Consider the following 21460-nt stretch of genomic DNA (forward strand, 5'->3'; position numbering starts at 1 on the left):
AAAAATGAAAGGAAAATTCTGCTTAATCTAAAGACTAAGTGCTTACCCTTTTCTGGTGTTTTAAATGTGTATTTAGTTGAGGACTCCTCCTTTGGAAAAGAAGCAAAGAGATTTTTGACTTTGCCATCTGAAGATTGTTCGGTATCAGAGTTCTTTGACTCTTCGTAACTATCAGGTTCCACTTTTCGTTCAGATCCACTCTGGACTACTGAATTAGTTTCACTATTGTTATTTTTCAAAGGTGCATTAAAACTAAATCCAAACAAAGACCCAGTAGCTGAACTGTTGCCAAATGCAAATGGTTTTGATTTTTCACTACTAAAAATGCTTTTAACAGACTCGGAACCAAATACAAACTTGGGAGGAGAAACCACTGCCTTTGTTGTTATTTCAGATGTGCTAGACACTTCTCCAACTTCTGAAGATGCATCTGCTATATCGTCACCCTGAATTAAATCCGTCCTTTCTCTTGTGGTTTCTTCTAACATGGCTACAGCAATTTTGCCACATGGTGACTCTCTGGGAGTGGTCGATCGAGAAACATGAGGTGTTACCAAAGTATCTTTTTCTTGGGCTACTTTTGCTTCATCAAATATTTTCTTAAATGAGTCTGCAACATCCTGTAGTTTAAAACGGACAGCTAAATGTTCTACTTTTCTTTCTCCGTCTGCAAAGTCACATGCAGTCCACACCCACACTCTTTCTGTCCCTTTCATATTTTGCAAAGTCATGTCTGGAGTTATTCTGTGATTGGCACAAAGTTTTAATACCTGGTCCCTTCTCATTACTATTCGAACTTGCTTATTATCATAATTTTGTAAAATCTTTATATCACCAATGCCTCTTTCTTTCCACTGACCAACATCTTTATCATACCTATAGAGTTTTGCTCTGTGACTAAAAACAACTTGTTCGTTTTCCTCACCACTGGACACTTCAACTAGATCAGGTAAAGGTACAACAGGTTCAAAGTACTGTCCATCTCTCTCTTCTTCTTGAGTAACATCAGATTCTTCATCAGTGCCAACTGAAGCCCCACTCTGATTCAATTTGGCAGGAGATTTAGATGGACTCAAAGCAGATTTAAAGCTGAAGTTAAATCCTGTTGTTGACTCACCAAAGCGGAAGAGATTTTTTCTCACAGGGCTACTTGCCAAAGGTGAAGCATGTACTGAGCTACTACTTACACTATCATCCAAAGCATCTTCCCTTAAATCATAGTTATCCCACTCTAATGTCGGCCCAGTGTTCTCAGGATTTGGCTTGTTGGTTGTGTCTGGAGTACTGACAGGAACCACATCTGAACTCTTACTCTCTTTGTCAGTGACTTTTGCTTGATCATTTGTCAAAAATGTTTTGAAATCTTTTAGGCCACTCTTCATTTCTTCAGCTCTCTGTATTAACTTGGCCGCTCTGCCAGTATCTACAAGTTTATGGGGAGTTTGAAGTGGTATATCTAATAGAAGTCGCTGGCATTCCTCAAATTTCTGCTTGAATTCTTCAGCCAGCTCCGGCGTTTTAAATTTTGCCGCCAGCTGCTCTAGTTTGGCATCACCATCAGAAAAATCACTAGCTAACCACATCCATGCTCTATCTGATCCAGAGAGAGGCTTCAGGTTCATTGTAGTCGTTATCCAGTGATTAGCACACACTTTTAGTACTTGTTCTCTTCGCATCAGCATTCTTAATTTGCCATTGACTTCGTTTTTGAGAATTTTTAAGTTCCCCAAACCCCTTTCTTTCCACTGACTTATCTCAGCATCAAATCTAAATAATTTTACCCGCTGTGAATAAAGAACTTTTTCATCTTCTTCTCCAGTTACAAGTTCTACTTTTTCAGGCATTTGAACTACTGGTTCAAAATGGATGTCATCACTGTCCTCAGTCTTATAGGCATCATCATCTTTCTCAAAGTCAGCAGAAGTGTCAGCTTTATCAGCCATTTTGTCACTTTGTGATGAGAATAATTTTTCTCCAGCACCTGAAAATCCCTTGAAATTAGGGTCTTTTTTGCCAAATTGAAATCCTTCTCCTGAAGCTGATTTTGCAAGATCTGCAAAGGTAAAACTGCTACCAGTCTGACCAAAAATCACACCACTATCATTCTTCTGACTACTAACATCCTGAGCCTGAAAACCAGTGTCATTTCCAAAGGGCTTTTCACTCTTCTTCTCTTGATTTCCTGGCTCCTGAATGCCAAATTTGAATCCATCAGCAGACACTGGAATAGAAAAACTAAATCCTTCTTTTGTTGACTTAGAGTCTATATTGGAAGAACCCTGAAATGTAAATGAAGGTATATTTTCTTGATCCACATGCCCAAATTTAAATCCTTGCTCTGCAGTGCCAAATTTAAAAGTTTTTTCTGAAAAGTTACTTTTAAATCCTGTTCCCACCTGACTCCCCGAAGAGTCATTTAACTTAGTTTTTGAGCCCAATGTGAAAGCTGAAGGAGTTTCTGCAACAGGTTTATGAGTTGGTTTGGGGGCATCACAAGCCACACATATCAAGAAAGAACTCTCATTTTGCACATGGCAAACACTGCAATCCCACTGTCCTTCCTTCTTGGTGAAAATTCCTTCAAATCCACTCTTTGGAGCCTTGCTTGTATCAGAAGAGGGAGGTGCTGAAGTGGAAGAAGTAGGCTGATTTTGTTTATTTGGATGCTCACAGGCAACACATCTGGTAGCGCTTGCTTCATTTCGCACTAAACATACACTGCAATCCCACTGTCCTTCCTTCTTGGTGAAAATTCCTTCAAATCCACTCTTTGGAGCCTTGCTTGTATCAGAAGAGGGAGGTGCTGAAGTGGCAGAAGTCGGCTGATTTTGTTTACTTGGATGCTCACAGGCAACACATCTGGTAGCACTTGCTTCATTTCGCACTAAGCATACACTACAATCCCACTGTCCTTCCTTCTTGGTGAAAACTCCTTCAAATCCATTCTTTGGAGCCTTGCTTGTCTCTGAAGTACTAAACTTAAAAGAGGCAGGTGCTGGAACAACAGTAGACAGACTCGGTTTACCTGGACTCTGACAAGTAACACATTTTGTAGCATTGGCTTCATTTCGTACCGAGCATGAACTGCAATCCCACTGTCCTTCCTTTTTACTAAACATGTCCTCAAATCCACTCTTTGGAGTTTTACTTGTCTCTGAAGTACCAAATTTAAAAGAAGCAGATGCTGAAACAGAAGAATTAGGTAAACTCTGTTTTCTGGGATTCTGACAAGCAACGCATTTTGTAGAACTTCCTTCATTTTGTACCAAGCATTCATTGCAATCCCACTGTCCTTCCTTTATAGAAAAAACAGATCTGAAATCGCTGTTAACAGACTTAGGAAGATCTCCCTGGCCGAATTTAAAGGAAGCCTGCTGAACAAATGAAGATCCACTTTTGTTAGGAGACTTTGTATTCTGGCAAGCAATGCATCTAGATACACTAGGTTCATTTCTCACTAAACAAATACTACAATCCCAGTGACCTTCTTTCTTTGGAGTCATCAATGCAAATCTATCTGGAGTGTTTTCTGGGCCAGTTTTAAGAGTAGAAACAGTTTCAATTAATGGTGGGCCAAGGAGCTCTTTATTGCTTGGGTTTAGATTTTGGCATGATACACATTTCTTAGAGGTTGCAGCATTCTTTAATGAGCAGCTGTTACAATGCCACCAAGACCCTTCTTTCTTTGAAACTTGAAATTCGAAATTCAGGTTTCCAGCATCAGACTTGCAAATATCCTTGTTATCATGACTTGTGGGTTCTTTTACAATTCTCATAGCCTGATTTGTTGTGGTGGTGACATGTGCAGCTGAGGCTTTTAAAATGCTCTGGGCCTCTTCAAACTTGCACTTAAAAAGTGCTGCTTCCTCAGGAGTTTTGAATCTAATAGCAAGTTGTTCTGGTTTGGGCAACTCATCTGCATAATCAAGAGCATGCCATACAAAAGATCTGTCTGATCCAGCATTTGGTGTCAGTTTCATATCTGGACTGATGTAATGATTTGCACAGATTTTCAATACTTGCTCTCGTCTCATTAGAAGGCGAATTTTACCAGATGTTTTATGTCTTAGTATTTTTACATTACCAATTCCACGTTCCTTCCATTCTTTGGATTCTACATCAAAACGAAATAATTTTGCACGATTGCAAAAGAATTCCTCTTCATCTTCCTCACCAGTTTTTACTTCAATCTTATCAGGAAGAGGTACCACAGGCTCAAAGTGAGGGCCATCATCATCATCATCACCATGGGCACTCCCTCCATCTGTTTCATGATTCTTGTTGGCCAGCTCTGGAGCAGGTGTTCCAAACACTGATTTCCCTGGACCATGGAAAGTAAATGTATCATCACTTCGACGAAAACCAGAATTCTTTTGCTGATTTGGGCCCACGTTTTCGGTAAATGAAATTCCAGGCAAGTTTTTGCTCCCGAAATTGAATGTATTTCGAGGTCCAGTGGTTTGACCAGCTTTTGGTCCACTGAAGCCATCACCTTGCAAAGGTTTATCTGAAGTCAAGAGACCTAAAAGGCTTTCACTATTATTGTAAGCTGTAGAAGGGGGCTGTGTCACAACCTGCGGTGAGGAAAACGTGAAGTCACCATCATTGGATTTGAAATTTGAGTTAAATTTAAAAGGAGTTGGCTGTGTTGCATGTGCAGGTGCTGTCAAAGATGGCCTTATTCCTTCACCTGGTACAGGCTGAACAAAATTAGTTTTTCCAAATTCTAGAACCTTAGATTCTGCAGATCTTGAAGCATGAGCTGCAACTGGAGGTTTTGTGAAATAACCTGGTTCTGGTAAAGGTGGATTTGTGTTTGTCTGTTGAACATTGTAATTAAAGTAATCATCACCCCTGGGTGATAGAATTCCTGTTGCAGGAGACTCAAAACGCAATGGAGGACCATACATCTCTTGAGAGAACATACAAGCAGACGAACTTTGCACTGGTGGTGTGTGCATCTGTTGTGAATAGGGATAAATATGCTGTTGAGGTGGAAGTCTATTCATGCCATAAACTGGACCCTAAAAGAAAGAAAAAAAAGTTAAAATTTTTTGTAGGTTGTCTACAAAACTACAGATAACTAGATACAAACCAATTCTCACAAACCACAATCATGAATATTGTAAGGTAAAGATATCATTAGGGTATATGGTATATCACTAAGAGAAGACAACATTACTACAAAGATACTTACAGTTATGGTCCTTCTTGGCATATAATGAAAATTGCCTTAACTAATGACAGCATCTTAAAAATCTAATTCTCCTACAATAAACGCATAGAATAAATATCTTCTTCATTCCTAAACAATGTGCCAAATGACGTTAACAATAATGATGATGATGATGAAAACTAACACTTATTGAGCATTTTACTTACGTGCCAACTGGGCACTGTTCTAAGCACTTTATATATATTATCTCATTTTAGTATCCTCAAAAACCCTATGAATTAACGCATTATTATCCTCATTTTACACATGAGGCAATTAATGCATAGAGAGGTTGAGAAACTTGCCCAAGGTCACAGTGAGCAGAAGAGCCAGGGTCTAAATGCACCCAAGCCCTCTGTCTTCAAAGTTTCACAATGAATTCCTGTTGTAATACTGGGTCTTAATCGACAGTAACATAGCCACTTCAGGTCTGGAAGTACTTACCACATAGTGGTTCAGCAAGGACATTCTAGTCCTATGTCTGCCAAAACAGAATGAGGAAGGACCCAGCACAACCACCACCACCACCACCCACATTTAAAAAATATTCTAAATGTTCACACTTAACATAAAAATAAGATGACTAAGGAGCATAACTTCTATATCTGGAGAGAAATTTAAAATATCTATATCTCGTGGGACATAAAGTTTTAATGCTGACCTATTCCTTGAATTTCTTTGAAGGAAGTCTGAACAGTTAAAAAGGAGATATTTATAAATGTATAAATTATTCCTTTGTTACCTTTGTGGGAGTAACATTAGCTGCTGGTCTGAGAAGATACTGGGAATTATATGCTGGTGACTGACTATAATATACTGAAGGGCCAGTAGTTGCAACTAAAAAAAAAAAAAACAACAACAAAAGAAAGAAAACACTGTTAAAAAAAGTCTATACTACAGTTAAGACTATCTAGGCAAGAACTATAAGTACAAAAGCAATAGAAATTAAAGAAAGATTTAACTATACAGATTTTTTTTCTTAAGTTCTATACATCAAAATATACCACAAACAAGATTATCAAATGACAAACTAGGAAAAACTGCTAAATATGACATATGAGGAATAAGAGAGCCGCACCACAGTGGTCAACAAGAACAAGCGCCTCACAACAAGCATCCAAAAAGGAGCCAAGAAAAAGTGGTTGGTTCATTTTTTAAGACTGGTATGATGTGAAAGCACAGTTGTGTTCAACCTCAGAAATACTGGGACTACACTATTCACAGGAAGGATTTAAGGAACCAAAAAGCATCTGATTGCCTCATGACCTTGTTTTTGAAGTGAGCCTTGAAAACCTGCAGAATGACAAAGTTGCATTTTATAAACTCAAGCTGAGAATGTTTGGGTCAAAAATCAGCTGACAAATTCATGGAAAGGATCTCACAAGTAACATAAAACATGTTCCTTGGGTTAAAAAAAAGACAGATCATGACTGAAACTCAGGTTGATGTCTACGCCATTTTCTCAATCTGTTTTGTGTTAGTGTTATACCAGGAGACCAATGACTAGAAGACACTCATGTTGATGGCAAAACTACCAAAAGTCATTTGCTTGATCTGTTTTATGAAAGTTTTACCAGAAAACGAAACAACTTAAAGACCATTTATGCCTTTACACAAAGAAATGGAAATTATGACCCAAGAGGTGCTAAATAATTGATTCTGGAAAGCACTGAAAAAGACCTAGAAAAGGGTAGCCAGTCTATTTACCGCTTCATACAGTTACTAGAAAAGTAAATACTGCCAAAGAAGCCCAAGTTTGAATTTGGAAAACTAATGGAACTGCCTGGTGAAGATGGTTATGTTTGGAAATATTATGGGGAGAAAACAGGCATAGCAAAAACAACAAGTTGATGGATATGAGCCAAGAATCATAAAGTCTGAAATTTAACTAGTCACTTATCAGTGACTAGTGACTCTTAATTGTAAAAAAATTAAAAGTTTTTATAAACTTACTAAAAATAATCTAATAGAAAAAAATACCAGATGAACAAATAACTCAGGAAATACAAAAGATTATAAAGTGCTGAGCACATCTAGTATAAAAATAAAAAACACTGATACTATTTTTGTTTTTCAACACTGGCAAAGGTTTTTATAAACTAGCAATAGTTAACACTAGGCAAGAGTGCAAACAGATGGGCACTATCAGATACTGGTGGTTAACAGTGTAAACTGGCATAGCTTTTCTGGAAAGCAATTTCTCAACTAAACAAATTTTTAAAATACCCTACAATCCTCGGAATGTGCCCACAGCATTATTTATAATAGCAAAAACTGTAAATAACAAAAATAAGGGAATAAAATTTGCATTACTTTCACATGATGGGACACCTGGCATTCACCGATAACATTTTCAGAAAATGCTCAGAACTTAAAGTAATATTTTAAAAAACAGGCTTACTCATCTATAATGTAAGAATATGGTAAAATCTCATTAAAAATTCTTTATGTATACAAAGGAAATACTCCAAAATATTAATTGAACTGTATGTGATATTGTTAGTTTTTAGTTTTCTTTACATTGTTCAATACTTCTGAATATTTTCTCTAGGCTTATTAATTGTTTTTTAATCATCTTATTTTGAAAAGACAAGGACTATTTTGGTATATTTTTACTTTGATTAAAAAAAACAAAATCTGTGAACACATGAATGGGAATCAGGAGACTTGAGCTCTCCTTTCAGGGCCACAAAGCTGCTTTGTGACCTTGTCATCTAACCGGTTTAGGGTCTCTGTTTTTCTCAATTGTAAAATGAGGATGTGCTGCTTTTACACATTTCATAGGGTAATTGCAAGAATAAAATGAGACAATGTGAATTGTTATGTTTAACACCAGAAGACATCAAAGGAAGAAATGGAAATTGTAACCCAAAAGGTGCCGAATTATCAATTCCACACAGCACACAAAAAGCACTTTTAGAAAAGGCTAGCCAGTTTACTTATCTTCTCTATACAAGGCTCTATATAATGCACAAGGTTTTTAAATGAGCAATGTTTGAACTCATGGCATCTCATTTTTATCTATGACTTATGACATTTAGTAAGTTTGACCTTACAAAGATTTTCTTTCTATTATTTTGCCTGCATTTAGAAAACACTGTCAGAGGGGATAGTGGGGCTGACTTAACTATGCCCCTATGAACCATCACACAAATATACTTATCTAAACTAGACCATACCATTCTAAACCTTTCCTGGGTTAAAATCAATTAGATAAAAATGCCCTACTACTATTTTGGGAATCTGTCTCGTGTAAAAGAAAGCTACTTTTTTTTCCTACAAAGATTGGCAGCTGAGCTAGCATCTGTTGCAAATCTCTTTTTTTTTTTTCCTTCCCTTCTTCTTCTCCCCAAAGCCCCCCAGTACATAGTTGTATATTCTTGTTGTAGGTCCTTCTGGTTATGCTATGTGGGATGCTGCCTCAACATGGCCTGATGAGCAGTGCCATGTCTGCACCCAGGATCCGAACCAGGGAAACCCTGGGCTGCCAAACCGGAGTGTGCAAACTTGACCACTTGGCCACGGGGCCTGTCCCCAAAGCCTATTTTTATCATCATTTCTAGCTGCCTGAGGGCAAGGGATCATACTGGCAAGTGGCTTTAAATTTAGGCCATCAGAGTTTTAACCCTGGCTCTATCAATAACTAGCTATACAATAATGGATAAGTTAATCTTTCTAAACTCATTCCCTCATCTATTAAATTGGGATTAATAATGGTACCTATCACTCTGGGTTATTGTGATTATATAAAATTACATACACAAAGCACTTCAGCACATAGACAACCCACAAGAAGCACTATTAGTACTCTTTAGTTCATTAAGTGTTTACTGTATACTATTAAGTAAATGCCTAATACATACCCACACATACACAAATGCTTATAATAAGCATGTAAAGCAAGTATCTCCACGTTTTGAATAGAAAAACTAGCTGAGAGAGGTCAGTATGTGACAAAAGCACAACCTCAAAATCCAATAGGGTCTAGCTCCAAACTCAATCCTTCTACATATGACCATGGTATTTCAAAATAAACAAGATTTCCTATGAATGTCATATCTCTCAGTAGATCGTCAAAATAATTCCTGAGAAGTCTAAGTTGCTAATTAGTCATCTCTTAATGCATAATGATATCAGTTAACGTTTTTCAATTATAAGGAATGGTTCCACCTCAGTCTCAGCTCCTCTGAGATGTGCATTAAAGGTTTAAGTGCTTATATACACAGGATCAGATAAAGCTTGTTCTACTTCTACTTGGAGTTAGAAAAATCTCAGTAATACCAAATATAGCTTAAGCAACCCATAAGCAGACATATATAGACATGCATGTAAACAAATGTACATAGACAAAGTGACTTCACAAGTTATCTATTTAAAGGAGGGAGAAGTACAATGATTTTACTAAAACTGGAATTATCCAGTTGCCAACCCACCTGTTAGCGGGGCCCCATGAAAAGTCTGTGATCCCTGATATCCATCAGGCACTGAATCTGGTCCATAATTCTCTGTAGGCCAACGATGAGGAGACCCTGAGTTACTGCTATTTAGTTTCAACTCTTGCATTTCTTTCTGTTGGAAGAATAAAGAAAACAATTTTAAGTAATTATATCATGCCAGAAATAGTGTTAGAACAAACTTAAAAATTTTAAACTTAAATACTTGATGCCTTCTAAGAGATTCTATATTTCAATAAGATCTGAGTACCAGGTGCAGATTTAAGAACATGATCCTTAATTTGTCAAAACTTATTTGCTCCCATTCTTTTATTCCTTAATACCATTCATTACCTAATTCATTCACTCTAGGTTAGAGTTGGAGTTAGCTCTAATCTAAACAACTGAATAACTTCCTAAATAGTCTACACTTGCCTAAATTGATCTTTCTGAAGTTTAACTCTAGCCAAGACACTTCCCTGCTCAAAAAAAACAAGAAACTACAAATTAAACTTCTCTGACATTCAGTCCTCAGCAGTATTATCCCAAACATCCTTCCAGCATGTCCTTTCCACACTGCTTTACTCTTCAGTAAACCTGGACTACTCAACATTCCAAATTACTGCCCAGTACCAGCTTTCCACTTACCACATTTGATGTAAAAAAAAAAAACAAAACACTAATAATTGTTCAAGATGATGCTCAAAAGCTCCACTAGGAAAAGGAAAACAACTAATTTTTGTTCAGAATATATTATGTATATAATAATATATTCCTAGCACTTTACTTTTAAGTTCCTAATCCTTACATGTTAGGTAAACAAGATTAACTCATACCTTAAAATGAAAAAAAAACCGCAGGAAACGGCACAGCTAGAATTCAAACCACTTCTTACTCCAAAAATGTTTTCATAGCACCACTCTGATGCCTAGACAAAATGGGAGACATACTGCTCTCTAATGGGAGTTTTGTGGCTAGCTATCAGATCTCTCTCATTTTATAGACAACTAAATGACAACATCCTCCTCAACTCCAGAACCTACAAAATATCCCTTACAAAACTGGCACTTACTAAGAAATTATTTCTTTTTCCAAAGAAACTATATTGGTTATCAGCCAACAGGTCACTTTTGAAAATAATACTAAATATCTTTATATGGTCCCAGCTATCTGACTGGTTATAAGTGAGTTCAGAGACAGATCCAGCACATCTGCTTTCTTCTTGCAGAAGTGCTTTCAAATAGAAATTTCCCCAAAGACATAATTATTGAGGTCAAAAATACCTCAAATTTTCAAGCTAAATATATTTTCCCCATTCATCCATCTAATATGTCTAGTTGAGATACTGCACATCCAAAAATAAGAAACTGGTAGAATCAACTGGAAAACTCTACTGGTCACCACTGGTATCTGGACCACAGTTTTGAACATGCAATTAATGCTACCATCATAACTTTAAAAATTCAAACAACTAGAAAATGTGATGAGAACTGGTTTCAGTAATTCTCACTTTACAGATGAGAAGGCAAAAGTCAGAGAGATAAAGAAGTGCCTGGCCCAAGATCATTAATTAGTGGTAGAGCACATGGACTATCCACTACACTGCCACAGAATACAATGTTGGGTGCCTGAAACCTGTATTGTAAGCCAAGATTGTATGTAATATCATAATAGGCCACGATTACACAAAATTAACATACAAAATCTTTGTGCAAATTCAAAAGTTTGTTCCCCTCCAAATAGCATATTTGAAATCTCACACAGTGCTGATAGTACTGTAATAATCACACACATATCACGATTTCCTTGGTGTAGCTTTAGAACTACGAGTGATTTACTGCTTGCCCAATGAGCATGAAACAACTTACCTGTACTTGCAATTCCAAAAAAGAAAAGCTCTGTGGAACCCCATAGTTAAAGGTCACTTTCATATAGGTAAAGTAAAATCAAGCACACATAACTATTTCCTTATATAACTAAATCAAATTCATATGAAAGCATTAAAAAGATAAAGAGACTTTTTGAAGCTTAGACTACACGTCAATTCCTAACTACAAATCTGACACACACAACCACAGCCAGTATGAGAAATGAACTCATAGGCCAGGGTATAATTAGTATATTTCACTAGTTCAACTCAATCACTTGGGAATGTCCTCTAAGCCCGGAATGATGCTATGTTTTGGATAAAAGTGTCTCTGCCTTTGAAGGATCCACATCTGGTCGAGGACAGAGACACATAAGTAAATTCAAAAATATGCCAAGTGTCAAGATACAGGTACGTACAACATAGTATAATTGTACAGTAGCATGGCAAAGGGCTTTAGAAAGAAGTGAGGGAGTGGTCAAGGAAGGAATCTTAGAATAAGAGAAGCACAGTTTAGAGAAATTAAGTGACTTACCTTAATGGCTTCTACTTGTTGGCAGATCATTTTCAGTAAAGAATTTTGATCTTCTGCCCATCGTGGTGGTGTTTTGGGAGAATACTAACAAAATAACAACAAAACAGCATTTAAAACATTTAGAACAGAAACACATTTCGCAATGTAATAATTCATTTCTTTCCCACTTACCTTGTAACTTTTACTTGGTGATAGAGAATATTTGGTGGGAGACGGCGTAGAATATTTTATTTCTGAATCTGTAGTCCGCAAAGAACCATTTTTATAAAGAGGACCTCCTTCAATATAGTCATCGAGTTCCTGCATGACTGAATTAAGCATCTCTTTTACAGACTCCAGGGGCACAGGCAACTAAAAACAAAAGGCATGAATCAAGGGCTTTAGTTTGCAAAAATGCCAAAATAAGAACTCTGAAATAAATACAAAGATCTTACTAATTTACTTACATTTTTCTCACTTTTGTATAACAAGCATTTTATGCTTTACATATAAATAACACAGAAGAAACTGCTGTGTAATCTAATGTCTTCTGATTCTAAAGGCTATGTTGTTTCTATTCCTTCTGTTAGCCATAACAATGGTAGAGGAATGTTAACTTGGGGACACGTGAACAAAATAAATTACTAGTGTTTACTAATTGATTCTGAATGGTGAGAGAAACATAGATGCTGGAATGCACTAGACAACATAAATCCTAACCTAAGAGCAGTAACATAAATTAATCAACAAAATACTTGGAAGGTTGAATATAACTGAAGTTAATACCATCATGACAGCCTCAAACTGCTGACAGCAGGAAAACAGCCCATAGCAAATGAAGAAGATGAGAAGAAATGCTCTAAAGGTGTCAGCAACTACGTCCAATTTCAGTAAAATGTTTAACCGCCAAATTCATTAAGAACTAGTCCTTAGACTGCGATATTTGCTTTGATTACATTGCCAAGATAACAAAAATAAATGTCCTGCCTTAGAAACCTTTTCTAATTCCCCCGCGAGTATTTCTGAGTATCAACCTAGATTCCCAAGCTTAAAGAAACACCAAACCCAAGACAAAGCAATGCTAATTAAATATTCATACATATACCCCTTCTGTGCATTAATAATAAGGTATTATCTAGCATTTTTGAAAGGATCAAAATATAAAACCAAGGCAAAAATGCTTATCACCCAGTTATCAATAATAAGAAAGTAAAACAACCTACAAACTTACTTTCTTAACCACTGAAAGATTTGAATCACTGTCATCTAAAATCTTTATTAGGTAGTCCCTGCTCTTTCTCAGATAATTCTTGCATTCTTCTTGTTCTTCAGGAGAAAGAGCATCATTTTCAATGTCTTCTGCTTTCCTGTGAAAAATCTACAAAAAGAGTGCTTTTATGAAGCAATAAAGTTAAAAAAAAAACACAAACTTTTAATTCAAAGCACTACATCTACTTACCAGTGCAAGATTCCAATAAGAAACAACATTTTTTATAGATTCAAAAGTAGTCATAGCATCGTCTATATTTCCATTAACTGCATCCAATATAGCAAACGTGATGTGTGCTTCTTCTTCATATTCACCAATTTCAGATGCCTAAACACATTTAGCAATTTTTAGTCAAACTGCCTCTACTCAGAATATCAAACTCAAATGACTTCCCAAAGCTTTTGTATGATCTAATGAGATTAACATCTCAGTACTCTTTTTAGCCATATTCTATATGTGACAGCTAGTGGATTTAGAAAACAACACCACCATTAAACAACCAGGCAATCAGTTTAAGCAGTTTATATCTCCATTTCTTTATAAACTGGAAATCCCTATCTCCAAGTAATTCACAATGGGATCATCCATTACCTGAATGTCTGCACTATGAAAATGTTTAAACAGAGGGTCAGTAGGTTCAGGAATACTGCTCTTCTTTTTGATTGTCTTCAACAATGGTAAAACCTTCCTCCAATAATGAACACTTCTGCCTATGTATTCCCGTTGATCATAAAAAGAATTAAGACTGCTGCCCTAAAAGAGAGAGTTAGAAGCACACAACCTAAGGAACACAAATGATAAGATCTAAAAATTCCTTTATAAATGGTCTGAACAACTGGTTAAAATCTCAAATCAAGGCCAAACAGAATCTCTAAAGTCATACGCTCAACTTTCCAAATATTGGAATAACTAACCACCCTAATACCAGTGATCATTTGAGACCCAACTTTTAAACACTTTCAATGATACTATCTAATGAGGCAGCCGAATCTATGTTTTAAAAATTTGCCATTTTTAGACAGCTGAAATCTGCTGCTCTGTAAGTGTCACAGTTTGTCAAAAGGCTAACCATCTACACCTGATCTTGCCATAGAACAGGCCTCAGATTTTTAGAAGGATGTATAATGCCCTTACCTACAAAGCCTTGTAATACCTAACAGGGAAAATATTTCTCAGGCTGGACAAAAATATAACAGCTAATACTTACATAACACTTATTGTGCCAGGCCCTGTTCTAAGTGCTTATATATTAACTACTTTGTGGTAAGATTAAAAAAATGCAATTTACCTGGCATAACATGAACAAGCTGCTATTGTTTTTAGAACTAAAAGACTTTCAATGAAAAGTTTAGGATTCTTAAAAGTTATGGTAATGTTCTCAACCATGAGTACACTTTAATGAACTCACCGTTTTCTGGAGGCATTTTGCCCAATGTATAAGCAGAGCAGGTTGAAGACCATGTTTTTCCTGGCCTCTCAGAGTGTTTATGTCATGCTGAACTAAAAGTCGTAATTTTGCTGAGGTTCCAGGTCTAAAAAAGTTTTATTTGATAAAATTGATTTATAAACACAGGTCAACGTTTACATGTATGTTAATCACCACATGATAATTCAATTAAATCCCTAGGCAATAAGTTTTAAATTAAGTAGGTTTCTAAATTAAAAACCTAGGCAATAAGTTAAAGGAATATTTTTAACTACTTACATTGCTTTTCTGTGAATGAGACTACAAACTGCATCCCACCAAGATTTTTGTCTTTCTGTACAAAGCTGTTTACACACAGGAAATGGCAAGCACAGTGGCTGACAGAAGCTGTAGTGAGAATTACATTTCTCCTTTAACTGTAAGTGGCTGGTGTATATTACTCCAAGCAGAAATACCTATTTTATTTAAATAAAAACTCAAGTAAGAAAAAAATTAAACAAAACTCAAAATATCTAATTTGTTAAAATCTTTGCTTACTTCAAGATCTAAGATACATATTGATTCTGGTGCATTCGTTTCAAGTCTGGAGGTTTCCTGGGGTAAATGATGAAAAAGCTGTTTCAGCCATTTTCGAATTGCAGGTAAGGTAGGCAACGAATTCCACTGTAAGCCAAGCCAGGTAAGGTGCTGAAGACTACCATTATGTGCTCGAATGGCACCTGAAATAAAGGGAGAAAATTAGCTTCAGGTTTTGGAAATTTTTTTGTGTGCCAACATAAACAACTAACACATTAAATGTTTATTAATTTTATAACTGTTTTTCTACATCAGAGCTGGGGGAAATTCTGTGATAAGCAAAGTCTCATGTTCTTATTAAAAGTATTCACACTTTAGGAATTTTAATAAAAACCATTATGATGGAGAAACTACTACTCTAATTTAAAAAACCTACTGACAGAGGTCAAATAAAAAATGGCTACCCAATAAGAAATCTTGAAACAATGAATTTACTTTGTTATTAAAGAGTCACTACAAGAATGGGATGCCACTACATTAATCTATTAAGATCATAAAGGGATCTTTTCTTCTACAAGAAATTCAATACTGAAAAAGTTACAGGCTTCTGGAAGCATAAAGAGGTAGAACCTTTCTAGTAATACGGCAATTTGCAAGAGACTTAAAACGTGTTCATCAACTTTGTCCCAGTAATTCTGTTTTTAGGACTCTCTATGGAAAACATTTGATATGGAGACACTGAAGTTTTCATCAGACTGTTATTTTTAATAGTGAAAAAACTGGAGACATCCTGGATGTCCAACAATAAAAAGTGGCTAGCAAATTATGGCTAATTCATAAAACAGACTATACTGCCATTAAAAGTGATATTTACAGAGACATATACAATAGGAGAGAATTTATGAAAGACAAATCATATGTATCGTATAAACAACTATTTAGAAGAAAAACGTGCCACCAACTACCACCACCAACCCCTCACACCCCCTCTCTGCACCAAAAACCTAAAAGGAATACCGAAAAAAATTAACTCATTATTTCTAGGTAAACAGATTATGGGAAATTTATTTCTCTTTTTGCTTTTATTTTTCTCCTAACATAAAAGAATTAAGATGCAAAATGTTTCCTTTGAAAGATACAACTTACCAATATCATATCTAGCCAAATCGTCAGGTTGTGGGGCTTGTACATCAATGTTTCCAATATCATCGCTACCAAGGAAAGATCTATCCTTGGGTGACTGACTAGAAAACAGAGCATCATATAAAGCAGACTGCCCACTTTTATTTGCAAAGGATTCTACAACCTCTTTTAAAAAATCTTGCTTGTCACGACTTAGGTTTAGCAGCATGTGCCCTGAAAAACAAATTATCTCCATCATTTAAAACATAGAGATTGTTTTTACTCACATCTCTCAACAGTTTCATTCACATAGCTTAAGGAGAAACAACATAATTATATCAGACCTAAGCCTCCAAAGCAACAACAAAAAGTGGACAATAAAAAGGGTGCTTATGCAAAAAATGAATATAGATTATAGGTTTAAAACATCTGTGTCTACATGCTAGAGTAAAAGGAAGGAAAACAGGAATGTGTGTGAAAAATGCCAAAAGTATTTACATTTCAGATGGAAAAGTGTGGGATTTAAATGGCCATACGACAGCAGGCCCAATCTCAAATTCTCTGATCTGATACACTGATTTCTAACCCTAGCTGGTCAGAATCATCCTTTAAAAAGCTTTAAAAATATTTATTTCCAGGCCCCACTCCCAGAGACTCTGATTTCACAGGTTTGGGGTAAGGAATCTATTTTAAAAACACTGCTTGGATGAAGTTCTAGTACGTACCACAACATCGAGGAACTTTGAAAACAATATACTATGTGAAATAAGGCAGTTGCAAAAAATTACATATTGTATGATTCAATTTATATGAAATATCCAGAAAAGGGAACTCTAAAGAGACAAAAAGTTAGAGGTTGCCTAGGACTAGGAGGTTTGGGGGAAATGAGGTGTGACTGTTAATAGGTATGAGGTTTCTTTATGAGGTGATGAAAATGATCTAAAATTGATTGTGGTGATGGTTGCAAAATTCTGTGAACATACTAAAAACCAGTGAATTGTACACTTAAAATGGGTGAATTATATGGTATGTGAATTTTATCTCAATTAAGCAGTTTAAAAGAAAACAAAAACACTTCTTGAAGTAATTCTGCTGGTCAGTCACGTTTGATTACCACCAAACTATTATCTCTCTGAAAATTTGCAGAGACAAGCTCAGGAATGCCCAGATCGAAGACATTAAAACACAGTTCATTTTACTAACTGTTACACGCTGCAAAGGCATCTATGACAGCCCTGCAAAGGTAGAAGGGAGACATAAGAAAAAAAATGGCAAATTACTTCTTCAAGGACTGAAAGTCTACCTCCCACAAAAAAGTAGGCTGCGGGATAGAGGAGCAATATAAGCTTTGACCAACAGCCTAACTGCAGGCCAAAATTTACAATAACTTTGACTTGATACTACCTTCTTGCTCTTTACGAAGTTCATTCAATTTTATATCAAAACTGCTTCCTATGGAAACTTTTCCTACAAAAAGCATTATGCTTCTTCAATTCATCGTTTGATTCACTGGCTATGTGAACACCTTGAAGTTTTTGCCTTAGCAAAACCAGATAACATATAACAGACCTTTAGGATCCATCCCAAATAGTCAAAACAGGGAAGAGATCTACAAATTCCAAGAGCCTAAGAGAATGTGAGTATCTATCTTCCATCTTTCTATGTTGTTGTCAGTTCCTTAAGAAATAAATCTGTATCTTCTTCACTTTATACCCCCCAAAGCAGTATTTTACAAGCAACTGATGTTAACTGGTTGGCAAATCAGTAATTAGTCTTAGTTCAGAAAGTGCCTTAAAATATTCAAGATGCAGGCTCTAGCAGTCAGACAAAGAAATGGTTAAGGAGTTTCTTCATCTGGGAGCAAACAATATCACATATTCCTTTTAAAGAATATACCATTTCTTCTAATTCTTTCTATATCTCTTGCACAAATCCAATGTGGCAAAGAGAAACAAATGATTAGGACAAATTATCTCCTGGACAGACAGAAGATATTATCATATGATGCTCCAATAGAAAAATTTTCCTTTTTTTCTTTTTAAAATAAAATCAGTTAAACATTACTATTACCTGATTGGCTCAGACGATCAAAGGCCATTATTTCTAGCAGATTTTGTCCAGCTTCTCCTTTTATTAATTTAATCTTTGGTCTTGGAACCTGATAATTTTAGAATAAAGAATCTTAATTTGTTGACACCCATATTTCTAATGATAAGATGTTCCCTTCTATTACATGCTGCTTTTTTGATAATGAATAAACAGTTAACCATGGTTAAATTGAGTTAGAAAACCAACTGCAAAAAACTGGAATGCCTATAAAGAGTACTTTTGAGAAATTACTTTCTACTAAAAAAAATTAGAATTACATTTGCGGAAATGGAGTATTTGGAGAACTTATCTACCCTACATAAACAGAACTGTAGCAGAAGTGATGACAACCCTACTTAACACAGCACTGGTGGAATCATACTTGGAAGTGCCACACTGTGGGACAGCAGATTTTCAAAGAGAATGGACAATTTGGAATACCACTGAGATAAACCAGGACAACCAAGAGAGTAAAAGGACTCTTAGCCATACCTATGAAGAACTGAAGAATGATGAATAAATAGAATGGTGAAGAGAAAACATGATAGCTGCCTTCAGATATTAAGAAAATTATCTTGGAAAAGAAGGGTTAGCATTTTTAATAGCACCAGAAGAAAAAACACCACCAATGAGTAACAGCTTCAAAAATATTTTTACTTCATATAAGGAAGCACCAAGAACTAAATTACCAAAAAATGCAATGGGCTATCTTGAAAAGTAGTGAATGCCAATCACTGAAAATGTTCAATCACAGGCAATGACCACTTAACTGGAGATATCCTAACAGTAACTATATGGGTAACTGGGGTAACTGCTGTTAAGTCTCTTCATGACTTTCTTAATTAGAGTAATGGGAGTATAATTTGCTATAATCTCTGTGAGGTTGGAAATTGGGCAATAGCTCTAAGCATTATAAACGCATACACTTTGATCCTGCAGTTCTTCTTGCAGTAATTCATTCTACCCATAAATTTTCACATGTGAAATGGCACAGCTTATTCATTGCAGAATCATTTGAAGTAGCATAGAAAAAAGGAAAAGTAACCTAACCCCTTGGGTTCAGGGCATTGATTTTTTTTTTTTTTATCTCGAGGAAGATTAGCCCTGAGCTAACTACTGCCAGCCCTCCTCTTTTTGCTGAGGAAGACTGGCCCTGAGCTAACATCTGTACCCATCTTCCTCTACTTTCTACGTGGGACGCCTACCACAGCATGGCGTGCCAAGCAGTGCCATGTCCGTACCCAGAATCTGAACTGGCGAACCCCAGGCCGCTGAGAAATGGAACGTGTGCACTTAACCACTGCGCCACTGGGCCAGCCCTAGGGCACTGATTTAAAAAACCCCAAAATATGTACGTCCATAGAGTGGAATAATATGTAATCATCAAAACAAATGAGGATGCTATACTCATCCTATGCTTTCTATACTAATATGAAAATATCAAAATATATTTCAAAATAAATAGAATGTACACAATATTTTCTATGTGTATTTTTTAAAGGGGAGTGAGAGTGTGTGTATCTGCTTGTACGTGCATAAAACACTGTTGAAGAAGTCACAAGAAACTAATAAAATTAGTTCCTCTAGGAAGGAGAAGTAAATGACTAAGGAACAGAGGTTGGAAGGAGATTTCACAGTATACTCTCATATGCCACTACAACTTTAAATCATGTGAATATAGTCACTTTTCCTAAAATACAAATTTTTCAAGATAAAAATATTCCTTATGAATCTAAAAGCTTCTGATTTGAAATTTTAGAAACATTAGTTTGACCTATGCTTTTACCCACAAGTTTTCTAAACATGATGCCAAACTTTGTGGTCTATAGATGTTGAAGACCACAAAAAGAAGAAATAAAACGTGACATAAATCTTTTTGCTTTCAAATTGATCTCAATTCACAAAACTAGTCTGTTTTACAAAATTATGCAATGGTTATCATTTGTGACCACTTGATTAGTTATGAATCCACTCAGTCACATCATCTCAAGTCAGTATTTTCCTTATCTTAATTAAAAGATTTTAAGAGAGACTTTAATGACTAGGTGAAATGCAGATATACTTACCAGAACCACAGCATTCCCCTGATCAAGAGTATGAAAACCCTATCATTAAAGAAGTTAGCCTCACATGATTCCTTAAGGACCCCATGCCAGTCCACACTTCCCTTGTGTTGTTATAATTATTTGATAAAGCTTTACAACAAATGACAATATAAAATCCAAACATCTAAGAGATTTCCATTATATATTCATTCAATAGAAATACATGGTAGGTAAAAAGAGAGACTGAAGTAAAACGTCTATGTGCTGAAGTGGAACAATGAAAAAATAGTTTTAAAAAAAGCAAGGTATTCAGGGGCTGGCCCCGTGGCCGAGTGGTTAAGTTCGCGCGCTCCGCTGCAGGCGGCCCAGTGTTTCATCAGTTCGAATCCTGGGCGCGGACATGGCACTGCTCATCAGACCACGCTGAGGCAGCGTCCCACATGCCACAACTAGAAGAACCCACAACGAAGAATACACAACTATGTACCGGGGGGCTTTGGGGAGAAAAAGGAAAAAATAAAATCTTTAAAAAAAAAAAAAAAAGCAAGGTATTCGATTGTAGATAAACCTCCACTTAGGCAAAACAGTTTTTAATATTAGAGAAACGGTTTACTATATGCTTGCATATTCAGAAAACTTCTTGAATACCCAAGAAACTGATAACAGTGGTTGTCTTTTAGGAATAGAGACTTTAGTGAATGGGTTAAGAGGGAGAGTGAGTTTTTACTATTAAAAAAGGTCAATTTAAAAAGCTTGATTTTATGTGTTATGGTTAAAAAATACATAGTGAAGGGGCTGGCCCCATGGCCGAGTGGTTAAGTTAGCGCACTCTGCTGCAGGCGGCCCAGTGTTTCGTTGGTTCGAATCCTGGGCGCGGACATGGCACTGCTCATCAAACCACGCTGAGGCAGCGTCCCACATGCCACAACTAGAAGGATCCACAATGAAGAATATACAACTATGT

At 36.2% G+C, this 21460-nt stretch overlaps 1 protein-coding gene across 4 annotated transcripts in view; it reads right to left on the reverse strand.

Annotated features, from left to right (window-relative positions):
• Positions 1 to 21460, reverse strand: part of RANBP2 (RAN binding protein 2) — an 88707-nt gene that overhangs the window by 18396 nt on the left and 48851 nt on the right. For all 4 annotated transcript variants that reach the window (XM_014730863.3, XM_014730862.3, XM_014730861.3 and 1 more), the window contains exons 8-20: positions 18434 to 18521; positions 16388 to 16597; positions 15263 to 15444; positions 15005 to 15180; positions 14708 to 14831; positions 13891 to 14052; positions 13489 to 13626; positions 13261 to 13407; positions 12222 to 12401; positions 12051 to 12134; positions 9649 to 9784; positions 5958 to 6052; positions 47 to 5024 (exon numbers count right to left, since the gene is read on the reverse strand). In XM_014730863.3, the coding sequence (XP_014586349.2) occupies positions 47 to 5024; positions 5958 to 6052; positions 9649 to 9784; positions 12051 to 12134; positions 12222 to 12401; positions 13261 to 13407; positions 13489 to 13626; positions 13891 to 14052; positions 14708 to 14831; positions 15005 to 15180; positions 15263 to 15444; positions 16388 to 16597; positions 18434 to 18521 (6700 nt within the window). The remainder of the gene's footprint in view (positions 1 to 46; positions 5025 to 5957; positions 6053 to 9648; positions 9785 to 12050; positions 12135 to 12221; positions 12402 to 13260; positions 13408 to 13488; positions 13627 to 13890; positions 14053 to 14707; positions 14832 to 15004; positions 15181 to 15262; positions 15445 to 16387; positions 16598 to 18433; positions 18522 to 21460) is intronic.

The sequence above is a fragment of the Equus caballus genome, chromosome 15, assembly GCF_041296265.1.
Source record: "Equus caballus isolate H_3958 breed thoroughbred chromosome 15, TB-T2T, whole genome shotgun sequence".
Classification (NCBI taxonomy): Eukaryota; Metazoa; Chordata; class Mammalia; order Perissodactyla; family Equidae; genus Equus; species Equus caballus.